The 19,775-nt window shown below is 46.8% G+C and overlaps 1 protein-coding gene and 1 pseudogene across 1 annotated transcript; both read left to right on the plus strand.

The window, feature by feature from the left end:
* Window positions 1-3,913: 3,913 nt before the first annotated feature.
* Window positions 3,914-4,609, plus strand: LOC120713467 (ethylene-responsive transcription factor ERF018-like). The gene has a single exon (XM_039999425.1). It carries the CDS (start codon window positions 3,914-3,916, stop codon window positions 4,607-4,609), a length of 696 nt encoding a protein of 231 aa, XP_039855359.1.
* Window positions 4,610-11,485: 6,876 nt separating this feature from the next.
* On the plus strand, window positions 11,486-12,855 carry LOC120639212 (annotated as a pseudogene).
* The last annotated feature ends 6,920 nt before the right edge of the window (window positions 12,856-19,775 follow it).

The following is a 19,775-nucleotide window of genomic DNA, read 5'->3' on the forward strand; positions in this document are numbered from 1 at the left end:
TGCTTGGCCTTAGCGAGCTCATGAGACACGTCAGTAAGCGAAGTCTTAGCAACATCTAAGTTCGCAACATTCTCATCATGCTTGGCACGGAGAGCAACAAGATCGTTCATGTGAGATATGCAGCCAGCGCACTCATCCTCACTAGATTTCTCCCTAGCACAAGCCAGCTCAGCCCTAAGCTTTCTACGCTCTCTAGCTGCTTCCTTAAGCAGCCACTTCTGGTTGTCGAGAGCGGCGTACAACTCCCTAATCTCCGTATCAAGTAGGTCAATTGTGGAGTTTACCTTTGAATCGCTCTCGGATCCAGGAGAAGAGTCGACGTGCGTCGGTGTAGCATGTCCACCCGAAGACGCACGAGCACCATCGGCTTCGCCCGCCATGGTGCAGAAACCCTTGCGCCGACCGGCCGCCAAGCACAGGCCGATGAAGCCGGTGGCTTCCTTGTCCCGCTTCTTCTTCTTCTTGTCATCGTCGTCGGAGGTCGGTGAAGAAGAGCGGTCGGTGTCGGAGCTCTTGTCGAGGTCGCTGAGCTGCGCCAGGAAGGCCTTCTCCCGCTTCTTGGCCTTGTTCTGGAAGCGCTTCTTGAGCGACTCCTTGTCGAAGCGTCCTCCCCAGTCATGACTGCGGTGCTTGTGGCGCCGATGTTCCTTGTTGGAGCCTCCCTCGTCGCGGTCGCGGTGGCGGTAGTAGTCGAAGTGGTTGTTCTGGCCACCACCGGACTTCTTGGGGCAATCGGCGATGAAGTGGTTCAGATCGCCGCAGTTGTAGCACCCGGGGTTCTTCTTCCTCTGCCTGTTGTGGTAGACGCGCTGGAACTTGCTGATGAGGAGGCACAAGTCGTCGTCGCCCAGCGTCTCCAGCTGCTCATCTGTAACAGAAGGCAAAGAGGCAAGAGAAAAGCCAAGAGCAGAATTAGCGTTAGAGCTCGATCCATCTGGTCCAGTCACAAGAGCGATGCTCTTGGAAGGAGGGGCACCATTGAGCTTGGCTCGTGTCTGGTTATCCACCTCCGTGGCTTTGAGCTTACTGAAAAGCTCATTCACGGTCAGAGTCTCATAGCCTGCAGACTCGATGATTGTGTTCACCTTGAGATCCCACGCAGAGCGGTCAAGTGCGTAGAGCAACTTGAGGGCCTTCTCGTGCTCTGTGTACTCAAGGGCATCAGCAGATCTGTTCGCATTAATTTTGTTCACAATCAATTGAAACCGATTGAACATGTCGCCAATGCTCTCATCCGGCCCCTGTGTGAAGTTTTCATATTCACGCCGGTGAGTCTCGAACAGTCTGTCCTTCACCTGAGGTGTGCCCTTGTGGTAGTTCTCAAGGCACGTCCAAACTTTGTGGGCTTCCTGAAAACCCTGGACGCGTGAGAACTCCGCTTGAGAAATGCCAGCGAACAAGGCATTGATAGCCTTGGCGTTAGCCTCGTGCTCGGACACCTGAAGAGGAGAGGTCCGAACGGCAAGCACCTCGTACGCCTGGTTCTTGGTAATATCCCAGACCTCTGCTCCCATGCTCTGCAAGAAGGATCTCATGCGAACCTTACAGTAGGCATAGTCCTCGCCGGAAAACACCGGAATCTTCCCAAGACTCGCCATGGTCGCCAAGTGATTTTTCGAACCGGTTAAGGTACAGAAAACCTCAACCAAGCTTTGATACCAATTGAGGGACCGAAACTGGCGACCAGAGGGGGGTGAATGGGAGCCGATCAAAATTTCTCTCGAAATCGATCCGTCAGGCTATATCCCAAAAATCACCACAAGCCCTCGAACCTAGGGTGAGAGAGTAGCTATGGACTAGCTATCTCAAAGCAAAAAGCCCTAGGAAGAGAAATGGAAGCAATACGGAAAAACTCCCCAAATAGCAACTCTGCTAAGTCAGACCGGTCTGACCGCTAGCTCAGACCGGTCAGACCGGTTGGGCTGGAAATTGAAATTCCAGACCGGTCACCCAGACCGGTCGCTCCCAAACAGCCCGCAACCAAGGCTTCAAAAGGCAAATCTCGAGCAAACGAAGTCTAAATCCAACGAAACTTGGTGGATACCTTCACGCCTGTCCCGTGAACATATCCCCAAGAGATCTCTCCCAAAAGATTAAAGGATCTTGAGAATTCGGAAGAAGATTAAAGTGGATTGGGGTTTTCTCAAGAACACAAAAAAACTCCAATTCGTGAGAACTCGCAATTCCAGGGGGTTTGGCACTAGGCTAGATGCATCGGAGTCGTCACAAAGAGTTCAACAAAACACGAATTCAAAGGGTTGTCTCCTCCAAACACAAAACACACCAAAAGAGGAGAATTCGAACCCAAAACGCAAGAGAGGAGGGAGAGGATGAGAACTCAGCACACACAGGTGAATCTCAAACGAATTTCATTCATTAATCTCAGAGGAATTCACCTATACAAAGGCTAGAGCCATCCGCCCATCATCCTACCCACTAATTTGAGAGATTAGCTAAACCCTAACCCTCGTTTTGCGTTGGAGTCCTTGGCCCTAACCTGGAGCAGGAGGAAGGGGAAGGAAAAACGAAAAGGACTCAAGAAAACTCAAAAGACTCAACCAGCCACGGGCTAGTGGGGGTATTTATACCCGCCGAGACCGGTCAGACCGGTTCCATGGACCGGTCAGACCGGTGCCAGGGACCGGTCAGACCGGTTGGTCTGCAACATCCCCCTGTACACGATCTCATTTGACGGCTGAGGTTCTTTCTTCGGAACAAAGTCTTCTCCACGATGTCGCCATCTTGATGAAGATCTGGTCCACGGTTTTGGAAGGTCCGTGAAACCCGGGTAGATGGCCGGTTTTGAGAAAACTGCCAAAACTCCTCGCGCGGGAAGATTCCCGCCTCCACGCCGTGGCCCTAGATGTCGTTCCCGCCTCGGCCTTCTAACGGCCCTAGACGCCGCCCGACGCCCGTCACCTCCTCGCTCGCAGCGAGGCCCTAGACGCTGTCGACGCCCGTCGCCTCCGTCAGTCCCGAGAATGACGCCCGTGCCTCCACGACTTGGCGTCTTCAACCGCCGTCCGCCTCCTTGGTTTTGTGGCGCAAACCAAGAAACCCGCCTTCCATCGTCGCTTGCGCCCTCGATCCAGGAGTGGACTCCACAGCTGCCGCCCGTCCCGAGCTCCGGTCCCGGCTGCCCTTCACCGCCGTCCACCGCACGGTCCATCGGCCACAGCACCTCCACGGCAGTTCTCCGTCGACACTTGACGCCCATGTACCTGCAACCAAAGACCAAGCACACGGCGCAATCTCCACAGAGTCGGGACTACACCACGCTTAGTCCACTTCATGTGTTGACCACCCGTCAACACCTAACGCTCCACACGGGCACTGAAGAAGGAAACACAAAAACATAAACAAAACGCACACATAGCAGTTAGCTTGACACAAACGCAAGCCAAAATAAAGCTAACACGCCAAAACCTACAAGTCATCATGACAATCACTCATCACAATATATGAGGTCAATGTTGTCAACTTGACCTCTCAGCTTCACTCAGCTGGGAGCCTGGGACAGAACAGCAAAAGGGCACAAACCTATACTATTGAACTATTGATTGTTTCAGCCACGCACCTGCATTTTTCCAACGTGCTCGTCAAAATCGCCTCACATTGACATGTTGATCGAGCTGTTCAATATTCTAATTCTCTGTACCGAACCACCTGATACACCCATCAACCTCCTTAGCTTCCTCATGCCCCCTCCGATCCCCCCTCTCCCATGGCGAGGTTGACCATCACCATTGTTATCCATCCATCGGCCACACGGAGGATTAAGTCATCATCGACCCCGCGTCTTCCATGTAGTATAAATCTCTCTCGGCTGGTCCAAGCTTCTTCCACTCGATCTCTAAGCTAAATCAATCTTGGCAAATCAAGTCCTCTCCCCAACCCACACATCTCTCGAGCCATGGATGATGGCGCCGGGGCGAGCCGCAGCGACGGCGAGGGCTCGCCGCGGCCGCCGGCGGAGCGGCGTTACAAGGGCGTGCGCCTGCGGAAATGGGGCCGGTGGGTGTCGGAGATCCGGATGCCCAACAGCCGCGAGAGGATCTGGCTGGGCTCTTACGAGTCCGCCGAGAAGGCGGCGCGGGCGTTCGACGCGGCCGCCGTCTGCCTCCGGGGATCCCGAGCTGGGTCGCTCAACTTCCCGGAGTCCCCGCCCAACGTCCGGCACATCCCGGGCGCGCTGCTGACGCCTGAGAAGATTCAGGCCGAAGCCGTCAGGCACGCCAACCAGCCGGCTCGTAGTTCTGTTGCGTCGTCGGCGAGCACCGCCGTGTCGCCGTCGCAGCAAGCTGCCCCCGCGGGAGGAGCAAGCATTGACAGGACGGCCTTGTCACTGCCATCCACTACTTACGGTAGTGGGACCGCCCTCGCCGGCAGTGACGACGACCTTGATTGGTCTTTCATGGACACATTGCCATCAATGCCGGTGTCGTCGGCGGCGGGGACTGCGGCGGCCCATCATATTGTTCCGGCATTGGATGATTTCATGTACGGTTCCCCTCACCCAGTGATGCCGCTGAGTGGAGAGGCATCACAGGATATGATCGACGGCGACGATGATCATACATTCATCTCAGATGACCTTTGGCGATTCTGACGGTGGCAAAGACGACCTATGAGAAGGTTACCCTGGTGGATGGAGTTGCAGTTTATGATGACTCTCTACCATGCATGCCCCCACACCAAGAGGTGGTTCCTTTAATTAAAATAGGCAGTACTACTAGTATACATGTATACATTCAGTACACAAACATGGATATATATACATCTGGATTAGACTGCATTTTTGCATTAAGCACTGATGAGGTACCAGGTATGATGCTCGAGCTGAGAAATCAAGAATTTCACAAATTTTGATTTATAGCGTGAAGATTGTGCTCTTTTCATGGCATGATCACCATCTCCTTTGATGGCGGCGGCTTAAGTTAGGGTGAATAATAAGCACGGTTAATCGTGGCAAAGGTTGGGTTCACCACTTCAGCCTAATGTTTATAGTCATCCCAGTTTAAAAAAGATACCAGAGGAGCCAATACAATTTTATTGGCCAAGAAGTTTGATTCTTGATCAAATGACTGAAATTTAGAAAATAAATATACAAACTGATCAAAGTTTGTCCATTTTAATTACTCTCGGAGCATACCATGAAGACCATGTGGTAACTAGTAAGTGGCCAAATTTACACACAAAAAAGTCAAACACTCATGCCGAGTGCGTGCTTGTATACAGACGGCCATACAGGAGCGAAGCTATATAGTAATTAGGCGGTGCTGATATGATGCACCCACAGAAAAATGCAAAAAAGGTGATTAAGTCTAAATTTTCTCCGTATATATATATGCACTATTCATCACTCAACTACATGCACCAAGGTAAATGCACCCTCCTTCAATTTACTCTAGCTTCGCCAATACGTAAAAAAAAACGTGGGGGGTGCTCGAACAGCAGAAGATGTAGAGGACGGGACCCTTTTTTGAAGCAGTCAATTGATGTCCTCAGTGCAGTAGTCATGGCTGCTTTGTTAGGCAATAGAGAGGATGTGATAGACCATGAGAGGGCGGGTATAGTTCATATATATATATATATATAATGTGCGTGATGATGTTGAAGTTTTGTACCCTTTAATTAGTTGTGCGACGTACCATTAATGGACAAATCAAGCTCATCAAGTGTCATTATATTGTTCGAGAAAATTAATACTCAAGAGTGATGTGTAGACACCTCTTGCCTCTTGGTAATAATGTCCAAATTCGGCGATGCATGTGCCGCCACTCGTTTTTATTTGAGACTAGCATCTTCTCGTATATCAAGTCCCAAGAGACCTGTCCTATTCTCTTGCATGTTTACTACTGTCGATGAAATCTGCAATTTTATAATCGTAAAACCGGTGTGCAAAGCGTGCTCTTTCAGTGTTTTCAAATCGTTTGCTAAAGCCCACCTCATGGCCTGTTCTTGCTAGCAATCTAGCACTGATGAGCACTGTGTTTAGTTTAATCCATAACCCATACGCATCAGCATAACCTTGAACCTGGACAACTCGTTGCGTTGATCAACGTATTGCGCCCACGATGTCAGTGACTGATACAGTATCGTACTTCCAACACCCACTGTGCATATGCCAAAGATGAAAGAGGCCAAAAGGAAAAAGAAGATGGAGAAAAGCTGCACTACTGGAGCACGCATGCAAGGGCCGGCGACCTGCAAACAAACCAACTGCATGCTTCGATCAGGGAGATTAGGTTTTGTTAATACAGAATAAGGCACCAGCTGATTGCATTGGTTAATAATAATTGATCTCGCATATAAGAATAAACTAGTAATAAGCAAACAGTGTGCACGCTGCACCTTTCCCCTAGATCAATATAATCCCCTATAAGCAAACCGGATATGGCCCTATATCGCATGAGGAACTAATGGCTGGTGTGCGTATACAATATGATCCCCATCACAGAAGAAGGGTCAGAATCTAGTGGAAAGTGGGAGGAAAGACATGTGCCGGATACACCCATGTTGTTTCAGGGATGGAGGGAGGAAGGGAGGGAGGATGAATAATTCCTGATTCTAAACTTACTCCATTAATTTGTTTAATTCAAGGGAATAACGAAATGACAATGAATGATGATGGGTTATACTGTCAGAAGATGCGTGCCATCGTCTGGCATGTAATAACGATAATCAATGCGGACTTAATTGGTAACAAACATGATAAAAGTACAGTTACAGGACGTGCTATATATAGAGACTAGAGAGAGATATCCATGACATTATTTGTCCTAGAGTTAATTGAGAGAGGAAGGCGTCACATGAGGGAGAGTATGGAATAGGGATGTGGCGGCACGCGGGAGCTAGGCAAGCATTCGCGCAAGGGAGGTACACTACTACAGAATTAGTCACCCCAAATGCCTCATCACCGTATTCTATTTGTAACCGGCGGTGATAATGGATATCACTGCCGGTTCGTATTACGAACCGGCAGTGGTAGGCTCAATGGGCACCACAGTCGGTTCATGTTAGGACCCGGCAATGATGCCATGACCGCTCATTATTTCCCTCCCCCTCCTCTCATTCTCTCCCAAGTCTCATCTCATACTTACCTCTCCCATGCCGCTGCTTCCCTCTCCTCCCGCACTGATCCCTTCTACCTCTCCTCCTCCGCCCCTACTCCCTTCCCTTCTCTGCCTCCCTCCCATCCTTTCCAATCTCCTCCCCGGCTCCCTCCCCTCTCCTCTCCCGGCCGCCTTTCTCCCTCCCCCTACCTCGCCGGCGGTCCCACGCAGGCCCCGCTCCTGGCATGCCTCCCAACGAGCGGCGCGGGGCGCGTGGATCTACCGCAGCACTGGGCAAGCGGCCGAACGGGGCGGCTGGTGGATCCGTGAGGGCTTGGGGCAAGCGGCCAAGTGGGAGGGGCGGCGGCGCGCTGCAAGAGGGGCTGTGGCAGCGTCGTGGAGGCACGGCCAGCGGGCAGCGATGCGAACCTGCTGCGAGCGGTGCGGAGCAGGGGCACAATGGAGTTTTTTTACACGGACATCACTGTCGGGTCAAGAACCGGTGGTGATGGCTCGAGTCGTCACTCTCGATCCTGATCCAACAGATCTTGGAACCGGTCTGTGTCTAGTAGTTAATACAAAGATAGTCCGTTTAGCCTTCAAATTTGCATTTATTGAAGATCTAGGGAGCCAAATAAACAACCCAGTCTTCAATCACAACAGCTATAGTTAATTAGGGGTAATATAATTATTTTCCACTACTAGTAATATGCTTGAAATTTTCTAAATGAACCGCCTTTATGGAATGGAGGGAGTAGGTCTTTTTGGGTGGTTAATTAGAAGCAAGGGCGAAGCTATCTTGAATTGATCCTGGTGCCCAGCTCAACTGCTCAAGTAACATATATTAATTATGTTTACAGATAAGGTAATTTCTTTTTTTTTCTCTCTACCATGGTTCATTGGCACAATGGAAGATGTATGCGGCGTCTCCCTTGATCAGAGGTTTTTTTTATAAAGAATTACCGTATCAACTCTAAACCAAAGACGTCTTGACTAGCTTATCTGTACCCGCGTGCAGATTATTAAGAGCCGGCAATCAATATGGATAGTATCCTGCTGCTGGAACGTCGATTCCCCACACACCCTCACATAATATAATCTGGTGTAGTTTATTTAACCATCAAGTGCGGCTTATCTTTTTTTTCGCGGCCGTGCCTAGACACATTTTTCATTAAGAGGGGAGAGAAGCAAATGTTGCAAACACGAGTTTAGGAACAGAGGTCCCAAACTCATCACACACAGTTCCTAGCACAAAAATTACGGAGTTAACAATTGGCAACCAGCAAATCCTACCACAAGTCCACAAGCAGCGGTGAAACAACTACTATATCTAAACCCAGCGAGTTCCAACGAAATTGCTTCATCCGCGATCCTCCACCAGACCGGTCGGCGTGTATGGGAATGGGATGACGGGAGGGATATTGTGTTTCGTAGTAGTGCCCGAGTCCAAACAATACTGGAGTCAAGGAGAACACATGAGACGAACGGCCTTCTTGGGAACTGGCTGGCGAACCTACCTCGTATGAGAAATCCTATCAATTCTTCTCTGCCAATCAAGACGGCACCTTGTTTACTTGTGAGTTGTGACTGCCTGACACTAGTACTACACTGGATCCGGCGCATCGCCGCATGACAAACGTTAAGTTTTTCGTGAAGCGCTCATGCTCCCAAAATTTGAAGCTGTGGTGTGTGCAGGCTACTGTGGCAGCAGAAGAAAAATCAGCGGCAATGGCAGAAGCCTGTGAAATCTGTACGGCTGCAATTTAGTTAAGATTCGTGACCTTGTGTACCGTGCGTGTATTCTGCTGCAGTATTTAGGTGTATTTTGGTCATGAAAATAAGAAAAGAAAGTGTGGATTCAAGAGGGACAGGCGTGGTGGCCCGGGAGAGGATGCACGGCAAGGTGCCATGCCGTGCTCTGTACTGAGCACAGGAGAAGGTACGGGAAGGAGAGAAGTGAGAGGATGACCGGTGGGCCATAGCTGCTTGGGAGATTTTCAGTAAAGTCTGCAAACAACATTTTGACCGAGGTTTAACTGCGAGCTTAGGCGACTAAATATTGTTTTTCCATGTGCTTATCGTACTGCCTAGAAAATCCATTATTCCATTAGATGGTCTACAACTTTCCTGTTGTCCAAAAATGTTGTGCTTAGTCAAAATAAAGTTTAACAGCCGCTCAAATCTAGATGCTTTTAACTAAACAAATACTTCATATGTTTGGACGTTTAAACTAGAAATTTGAAATGGTTTCTTTTTGAAACTCGTTAAAGGATCTTACTTGATCATCTGGCCTTCAAAACAATTTTTTAGCATAAATTTATTATCTTTCATAGTTACGTATTTTTAATATTATTAAGTGAAACATGATATTAGCTCTTATTGGAAAGCATTTTTAAACAAAATTCATCATTACATGTGTTAAATTGCTAGCAAAATCTATCTAATGGATTTATGCATGCATAATTAGTACTAATGATTTTATTAAATATATGATTAGTTCTAACTAAAGGTAATTAATATCTGGGGTGTTACAGGGGGCTTAAGCCCCCCCCCCCACCACCACCCCAAGAACTCCATGGAAAGAGGAGGAGGAAGAGAAAAGAAGGGAGAGAAGAAGAATAAAAGAAGGATGCACCCACCCAAAGCACAAATCCTGGATTTGCCCCTGACCATAGGTGTCAAAGAATGCCCAATTTGATTTTCTCATTTGGCGGTTAGTAGTTACCATTCTTAATAATAATGGTGAAATTGTTGGCTGCTTGTGTACTTATATTGTCCCGGCCGCCTTTTTGGTGGTCTTGTGGGTATTTCGACTATCACAAATCCTCGTCATGTCAAAATCCGCTATCTTCGGAATGAAGTCCTTGTCAAGAAGGACATTCTGGGGCTTTAGGTCTTTGTGAAGCATGTTTTTGCTATGAAGATAGCAAAGCCCTTGAGCTATCCGCGGATTGTTGTTGAACATCAATTCCCACTCTAGCTTTTGTCCTCGTGAAGATGCTACATTTGAAAGCAAATTCTATTAAACCTTGATAATCTTCTACCCACTATGTAAAAAATAGTACCTTCATAGAGAACATTTTCAAGACTATTATTAGCAGCATACTCCTAGATTTAAAATCTACACTCACCTTCAAAGCAATGCCCAAATAGCCAGGGTGGATTTATAGGGGTGCTCTAGCCCCCCTACTGCCCAAAACCTCCATTGAAATCAAAGGAGAAATATGAGAGAAAAAGAGAAAAAAAAGGGTGAAGAAATGAGTGGAGATACGGAGGAGGAAGAACCAAGCCCCCCCCCCCTAAGTTGAAACTCTGCATCAGCCACTGCAAATAGCTTTAGTATGTTGTCATGGTGCAGGTCTGCCACAACTGCTGTTATCCCCCTCTCAAAATCCTTAATGTCCCTCTTCAAATTCTCTAGCATTTTCACCCCAACTTCCCTGCCATTTTTAAGTACGCCCTATGCCAATAGTTACATTATTGTGAGAGAGTATCAATAAGTCATTAAAAAGGCTTTTAAACAAAATTCATCATTACATGTGTTAAAATGCTAGCAAAATCTATCTAATGGATTTATGCATGCATGATTAGTACTAATGATTTTGTTAAATATATAGATTAGTTCTAACTAAAGGTAATTAACATCTAGGGTGTTGCAGGGGGCTCAAGCTCCCCACCCCATTTTTATTCTTTGACAATAAAAGAATTAAAAGCCTACTAATAAATGCTAGGAGTTAATGTGTTTAATCCCATATGGATTTATGAGAAAGATTTCAACCGACTTAAATGGTGGACCATGGGTACACCACTTGTGAAGCCGGAAAAAGAGATTGGCGAGCTAGTGTAATGCGTCGTTTGTTAAAAAAGCACCTTCAAAACGGATTACAGGCTATCATGGTACAGGGTCAAAAAAAGGCTTGCAAAGAGGTGACCTTAGGTGCACCTCCAACCCTATTTAGTTCAAAATTTTGTACTGTTTTTCCAAAATAGAATCCCACTTTGGTGAAATAGTACAAAAATTTGAACTAAAGACCGCCTAGACCGAGAAAATGTTGTCGGGCCGTACGCTTAAGAATTTGGCCCGCCACTCAACAACAAACCTGGGCTTTGAATGTTGCCAGGCCGTACGCTTGACGCGGTCTTGGTGTGTGCAGATGCAAGCCCATTGGGCTCAGTTGACCACGACTTGGGAGCGTGTCGTTTGGGCCCATCCGAAAGATGGATCAGCATCGAACAGGGCCTGCCTGGGCTGACCAGAACGACGGCTCGACCCACCCACCCAGCGCTGGCGGGCGCCGGCGATTCGCATTTTGATCGACCCTTCCCCACCCTCACCGGCGAGCCGCTCTTCCCGCCGCCACCCGGCCCGATTTGGCAAGTCGCCGCGGGCCAAGCGTTTGCGCGGGCATAGAGCGGGGCCCGAGGCAGACAACACGACACGCGGGGTCCTCTCGTCTCCCCCCTCCCGTCCAAGAAGGGCAAGGCTGCCTGTACGGTCGGACCAAAGGTTCGCCGCCGCCGGGTGACACGTCGTGCGTCATGGACGGGAGCGCGGTGGAGGAGCTGATCCGGCGGCTGCTGGAGGGGAAGAAGCACAAGGCGCCGGGGAAGAAGGTGCTGCTGACCGAGGCCGAGATCCGGAACCTCTGCGTCACCGCCAAGGAGGTCTTCCTCTCCCAGCCCAACCTCCTCGAGCTCGAGGCCCCCATCAACGTCTGCGGTGCGTCGAGGCCCTTTCTTGCTTCGTTTCCTTCCGCTGGCCTGACTCACATCTCATCGATCCGGCGGCCTCCATGCAGGTGACATCCACGGGCAGTTCTCGGATCTCCTGCGGCTGTTCGAGTACGGCGGCCTGCCGCCGACGGCCAACTACCTGTTCCTGGGCGACTACGTGGACCGCGGCAAGCAGAGCATCGAGACCATCTGCCTGCTGCTGGCGTACAAGATCCGGTACCCGGACAACTTCTTCCTGCTCCGGGGCAACCACGAGTGCGCCTCCATCAACCGCATCTACGGCTTCTACGACGAGTGCAAGCGCCGCTTCAGCGTCCGCCTCTGGAAGCTCTTCACCGACTGCTTCAACTGCCTCCCCGTCGCCGCCGTCATCGACGACAAGATCCTCTGCATGCACGGGGGCCTCTCGCCGGACCTCGACAGCCTCGCCCGGATCAGGGACATCCAGCGCCCCGTCGACGTCCCCGACCAGGGCCTCCTTTGCGACCTCCTCTGGTCCGACCCCGACCGCGACAGCTCCGGCTGGGGCGACAACGACCGCGGCGTCTCCTTCACCTTCGGCGCCGACAAGGTCGCCGAGTTCTTGACCAAGCACGACCTCGACCTCATCTGCCGCGCGCACCAGGCAACCGCCCTTCCATTCCTAAATTGCTCAGTCCTAAACAGGCGTCTTCTCCAAGCTCAGTCCTAATGAAATCGCCATTGCAGGTCGTGGAGGACGGCTACGAGTTCTTCGCCGACCGGCAGCTCGTCACCATATTCTCGGCGCCCAACTACTGCGGCGAGTTCAACAACGCCGGCGCGCTCATGAACGTCGACGCCAGCCTGCTCTGCTCCTTCCAGATCCTCAAGCCCTACAGGGGCAAAGCGCAAACGGAGTGACATTGGACGACGGAGCAGGCTGCCGCCGGCCCGGCGGCCAGGGCACGGGAGATGTTGTTCATTAGAGGCGTGTTTAGAATTGCAAGGAGATTTGCCTGCGCACGCAGGTGTCTCCTCTCGCGTTTTTTTGTTGGCCCGAGAGCTGGCGGTTCGATCAGCCCGCAGTTACTTCTGAATCTTTTGCTTGTACCTGATGATTCAATACGTGTATATATAAAAGATTATAGTTTCTGAACCGCTTTCATCTCATTCCAATACGTGTATATATAAAAGATTATAGTTTCTGAACCGCTTTCATCTCATTCCAATACGTGTATATATAAACATATCGTATTGGACTTTTGGTATAAAAAAATAAAGAACAGAGAGCAATGGACCGAAAGCAAGATCATCATCTTTTAGCAAATCAATGGAATAGTGAGTCTACAAAGTCATCAGGATTTCTCTGCTGTTCATCTACTGCTACTTTTCATAAAAGTGGCATCTGCAAACTTCAACTTCTCAACAGTTCAGATAGATGACTTTCGACGACAATGCTTGTCGAAAAATTTGCATCGGTAGTTTAGATGGGAGAACTGTTAATAATTGTTCAAGTAGAGCAACCATTTTCAGAACCACACAATCTTAATTCTGGAGCATATCATTTGAGATTTTCCAGAATATGATGTTCTGAAACTTTAGCGGTTGTTAGGTGTACTGTTGCACATAGAGCACAAGCATTTGGGTACCTTCAAATTATTTTCAAGAATACTTCTTTCAGTACTTCAAACTTGAGCACCTGCAGAATCTGAGGATAGATACGGTTAGCAGCCTTAAGATGCCTGCAGATTAATTTTTCACAGAAAAAATAATGCAATTGGTGCTTCCAATCAAGCAGTGCTAAGGAGAATCCTTTCTTTTCCAAAAACAAAAAAGTGAGCCCCCACCTGGCAGCTAATTGTCGTGTAATTTCGTTTCTGTGATGAGATCGATAGTAGGAGTAACAAGAATTTACGTGCTGATAGCTACCTGTTGGACCGTACTGATCATGGGTCTTAAGATGTTTACAAGATCAAGTGATGTCACGTCCTACGACTTATCCGATTTTTTTTTTTTGAAGAACCACTTATCTGAATATTCAGCGGTGCCCATGATAATGACATTTCACAATCAAGCGAAAGACTCTTCATTCAACAAGGACATCAGAAATTCAGAATGAATGCGGCCCACGATAACAACATATCAGCTTATTTCGTGTTTTCAAATTCAAATTTTTGGAACCTGATTGTTCATTTGACATTTACCACTGGTTATTCCATCCATCAAGGAAAATAATGACAGGCTGACAGCATATAATTCAAAAACAGAATAATACAAATCTCAGGAAGAAGATTCTCTTGTGCTGTTTTGACAAACATCATGTGCGGCGTACGCATACTAGTATTTAAAAAAATGAACCTTTGTGAGAACAAAGTCAACCCCATTACCCATGCATATCTTCCAGATATACACCTGCCCGTGCCTACCTAAACCTTGATCCAACTTGGATGACAACTTTATCCTGCATTTTAGTGATGCAAACTAAACGCAAGATAACAAACCGAGCTGTATTATAGGCGGTACAAGTTGACATCATCAAGTTGTTTAAAACTGTTGCCCGTGCAGTCTAGAGATTTGCAACTTTTTTGGTCTGGCAATCTGAAAGATATCATTCATTTCACACTAAAGACCATGCAAGTTCACAATGCTGATGCCGCCCTCTCCATCCACGCCTTGGGCCCCCACTTGTCACCTTTTGAAAACTAAAAAGTCTCCCATAATATCATTCATTTGGTATATATTCTCTCATCAAAACGTACTTTTTAGCACTTGATGAAGTCTAGTGAGGCAAGAAACACAGAGAGGCAGTTTCCTTTTCATATTGGCATCCTTGCCGTGCAGGTATATATAAAAATCGAAGAAAGTAATATTGTCGATTCGGCCAATTTCAGAGAAAGTACTATCGACAATTTGGCTGATTTCAGAGTAGCATGATGAACTGTTTTATCAACTGGCCTCTCACACTACCGGCTGCATTATGTACATTTCTATGAGCAATTGCATTCTATTGAAAAAGGAAAAGGATTTTCAGGATAGTCGACAGCTCTGTTGTGAAGGTTCATCCATATACATAAATTCTAATATTCACTTAAATGATCTAGTACAATAATCTCTGAAGGATAAAAAAAATATCTCCTTATATGAAAGCTCCTACACGAACATAAACACGAGGACAATAAGAGCACTAATACTAGGGTAACATAAAGTCAGATCGCTGAGAAATCAAGCAGTTTCTAGACGCCAGGAGCTGTCAGCTGAATGATTGTTGAACGTTTGTGATACTGCTCTGAAAAAGAATGAAATGCTCTATTAAAAAAAAAAGAGGAAAACTACAATAGAATTGCCTGACCCTACAGCAACAGCATGGAGCACTAGCATGTTGCCAGCACTACTCTACCTGCTCCTTCTCCCTGCGTTTGTTCACACCACGCAGAAGACACATACTGTTGGGGAGATGCCTCTTGTCAAACGAGGAAAAGGCAGGCGTTGGCGCCGTGTCCTGGACATGTTTCAGCAACGAATAATCCTGCGGGCGTTTTTCTATACAGAGACCGTTGCATTTGATTAGGAATTTAGGAGACCACAGGTTGTCACTGTTACCGGACGTGGATGCTTGAGAATCACTGATTGGGAGAAGAAGAACAAAAAGAAGTAGAAAAAAAAACAATGCTCAGATCAGAGAGGTGGTGCCCTTGTCACCTGACGACATGCATGGCTGTAGCTAGCGCCTCTAGTAGTGATTTTAAACGGCGATAGACCAGCGGCGGGACAACGCCAAGTGCCCGATCGTGGATTGGACACAGGCTTATGGCTGGCTGGTTTGGGAGCAATGGCTGGTGCAGAGGTACAGAACAAGAACGGTGAGCTCGCCGAAAGCACCCCTTTCCAATTTGTTGCTTTTTAATTTCTTGTTTGGAGAGGAACAGTGGCACGCCTTGTACCTTGGCAGGCCATAAGAGCAAAACTTATAACGCCGCCCGCTTGCCGGCGGATGCGAGCTCCAGCTCAGCTGGAGGTTGCCCTTTTTTTATTCAGCAGCTGTAGCGCGAAAGCGACGGTAGGCAATGAAAAGAGAGCGCACCAGCCGAGCAGCGAACGGGAGCACAGCGCGTGCGTCTTCGCCCGCTTCCGGCCGTCTTCGCCCGCTTCCGGCCGCCGTCTCGCGAAACGCTCGCTACGCTCTCTCTCTTTTTCTCTCTCCGCCAGGGAGGATTCAGCCGGCTCTTCGCCGGTCGTAATACTTGCTCTAACTCGCTCCGAGGCATACGTATTAATAAAGCCGCGAGGATGGATAAGATTTGCATTCAGTGGGCAGTTCCTTTACAGAGCACAGGAGTACAGTGGCCCATGATCTTGGTAGGGGCCTCGTCCCGTCCGGCCGTCCCTGATGATCTCTGAACTCTCTCATTCCCATGTTGGTGCAGTACAGATGCAGCAGGTTGAAAGAGCAAGATCCACAGCTGAAAATTAGTGCAGCCTGCAGGAGGGGAGCCGCACCACCAGCTACCAGCTAAACATCGATTTCACCGGCTGGTAATGAAAGAACGGACTGAGTTTTTACCGGGCTCCCACGACGACACGAATCTGAAGAAAAAAAAAGGCTTTTGAAAAATGCCGCTCTCTTCTGAAAGAAAAATGCCGCGGCTTTTACTCTGATGAAGCTCGATCGATGAGCTGTCACCTCACATGGCGATGCAGATAAACAATTGACGGCCGGGCAGTTGTCGCTGTAAACCGGCAATTAACAACCGATGATCCCATCGAATCCATGCGTAGCTTCTGTGCACGGGGCAGGAGAGGACCAGTGCTCGAGAACATGAGGAGGATCTCTCGTCATCGTCAGCATGCTGCCTGCTGCTTGTGCTTGCCCCGTCCAGGCCGCTGCTGGAGCCATGCGCGAGGACAGCGCAGGCGAACGCCGATCTCACTGTCTCGCGGCAATAAACTATGCCGGCAGCCTGACTTGGGCGGCGGCGACAGCCCCGTCGGTTCATCGCACCCGGCCCCGCCTTCCAATCCATGGCTGGCAATCGGGAGTGACGTGTGAGATCCATGGAACATGTCTGCTCCCTGTCATCCTAAGGCATGGTGATGTGTGTGGCAGACGGTATCATCCTAATCGATTTTATAATGCGTGATGAGGTGAAAGTAAAAATGGTGGTATCTGACCATTTCAGTATTGGAGAGTACCAGACCAGACTAGAACACCTTGTGTATCAAACGAACTGTTGTTAAAATAATGAAAAGGAAATAGGATTTTGTTCACTTAGGAGAACATAAAGGGGAAATGAAGAACAAAATGGTAGCACCTTATCATGTAATTTGGTTTCATGGAAGATGGAACACTACTTTATTTTTAACTAGCAAGGTGGCCCGCGCAAATAGCGCGGGTATCTAGCTTTTCTACTAACCTTTGCTATCTTTTTAAAATTGAAAAAATAAATTTTGTTTTGTTGTTTCGAGGCCAAGTATATTCTTAGACAATTGAAGTTATATCAAGGCTAGGGTAACCTCATAGAATAATTAAGGTCTTTAAATCATCATAAAATTCAGTGATATTTATTCTTTTGTTTTTTCAACAAATGTGATAATTTCTCTAAATTATCTTATTATTTAAAACTTATTTGTATTTATTTGTTGTACTCAACGAAGGTCTCGTCGGCACGTCTATTTTTATGAACTATTTAAAGTCTTTCTAATTTCAAGATCTAATCAACCTAAACATTTTTCCATAGATCAATTGATTAGTTCACATAGATCGAAGTATTTATAAGCATTTTCAAAAAAAAATTAGGATTCCAATTTTTTCTCATTACTAAACCACCATTCATTTAATGTAATGCTTTTTGCAATGCCAATCTAAATAGCATAATACAGACTCGCAACCCTTGTGCTCAAAGCTTTTCCCATCCATATTCTCTTCCTACCCTTTCTACTATAGCTCATCCAGGTCCCATCGCTTCAGGCCCCTTCCTCTTCTCTTCCGAGGTCTCGGCAGTGGAGAAGAGGGAGGTGGGCTGATTCCTTTCTCCTAGTGTATATGTTGGTATATTATCTATGGTCTGTTGTATTCGAACATGTTTTCTTTGGCCGTGTGCCACCGCTCCCCTACATCTGTGGCCATTTCCGATGCGAATGGTGTCATCATCATCTTCTCCATTGTGGTGGCTGCAGGATGAAACCAAATAAAATTTCCTTATCTCTTTCTTGTTTCTTTTGCTCCGCCCGGCCACATCTCCTCACCGTTCTCTGTTTTCTCGGCCCCGCATGGTTCTGTTCTGCCAGTTCCTCCTCCTTCCTCTTCTCTTTATGCGGTCTTTGCTTACTAATTTTTGTTGTGATTCCGGTTTGCTTCACCTCTTTCCTTGCAACTTTTTTTATTAAAGCAGCTTTGAGCCTTTTTCTCTCCAGGTTCTCACGGATCTCAACCGTTTGTTGTGTTGGAAGCCTTCCCATAGATTTAAGGACTTTGCTTTTCTTCTCGCTGGCGCCGTTTTCATCTGCATCCTTGGGTCGGAGGTGTTGGTCTTCGTCAATGGGATCTTCTTCCTCTTCAAGGCTCCTGGCAAGCTTCAACGACACTGGCCCAAGCATCATTATGGGCCAGTTTGCATGTCGGTTCCTCTAGTAGCCTTCAAGGCGAGCTTCATGGTAGTGATGACAATGTTTTGCAGCTTATTTATGGATTCATCTAGGTTTGCGCTTCTGTGATGTGTGGAGGTGTTCATGTGTGTCTGGCCATTTGACCGAGTTTGTAATTGGCTCCTCTTTGAGGTGCCTTTATATAAGACCACAACTTCTATGATATATGTTATATGTTTATTTTCTTAAAAAAATAGCATAATACAGTCAATCCTCATCTTCATCAATTTCTTTTCATTATCAGATGAGGTTGCGACTTGACACATCTGGTGTCTACAGGTTATGCTTCCCCTATCATCTAATTATACTTTGCAAAAATGAAGTGTTGTCGAATGTTTATTTTTTTATGGAGTTTTATTAAATGTAGATCAATAGCTCATTACAAATTTATCTATTTACTAATCATACTTGGCGTAGACTCCTTGGTTATATCCTAATTTTCTTAATCCTTTTAGTTCTGAAATTATCTATTTATTAGTTGTATTTGATATTCACCCTTAAGTTTTCTTCTTTTTCTAATTCCAAATTTATCTATTTATTAATCATACTCAGTATGGACTCTTTGGTCGCATATCCTAATTTTTCTTAATTTAATTCCAAAATGAGCTATTTATTAATTGTATTTGATATAGACTCTTAAGTTACTCTATATCGTTAGCTAATCATATTCAATATGTACTATTTTATCACGGGCTAATTTTTCTATTTTTTTATTATGAATTTAGGTATTCCAATCATATTCATCATGTACTCTTTGATCAAGTCCTAATTGTTATTTTTTAAATACCAAATTTAGCTAGTTATCAAGGACTCTTAATTATTAATCAGATTTGATATGGACTCTATAAGTTAGTTTAGATCGTTAGATCTTCATAAAATCCAATAACATATATTTTTCTCCTTTTTAGATAATTTTGAGTAATTTTAGACCATCTCGGCAGACATGGTGACTTCTAACACTGAATCTGTTGTCGCCTTTTGCCTTGTTATTGGTCTTGAAGTTACATTAGGATTTTCGTCATCTTTAATCTACAAATTTGCTAGCTACTTCCAGTAATGTCATGTCATGTCATTCCCCTTGTGCTTGCAAATGGAAAGCGTTGAAGGTGGCCAGTGATATAAGGATAATAAATAGGAAGATACATGATGCTAAGTTTTTTTATGAACTTTGCCAGTGTGTTAGGTTGGTTGGGTGAAGTTGTCCACTCAGTGCGAGTATTTGACTCAGCATGGATGCTTGTATTTTCTTTAGATTTATGCTAGGCATTAGCAATGATATCTTAAGCGTGCACAACAAGTCTCCTAAAGTAACTTTTCTTAATCTCAAGATCAATCGGCTCAGTCTTTCCGAGAGTGCACATAGAGTAGTGTCAAGGCCATATT

This window comes from Panicum virgatum, chromosome 6K (assembly GCF_016808335.1).
Source record: "Panicum virgatum strain AP13 chromosome 6K, P.virgatum_v5, whole genome shotgun sequence".
NCBI lineage: Eukaryota > Viridiplantae > Streptophyta > Magnoliopsida > Poales > Poaceae > Panicum > Panicum virgatum.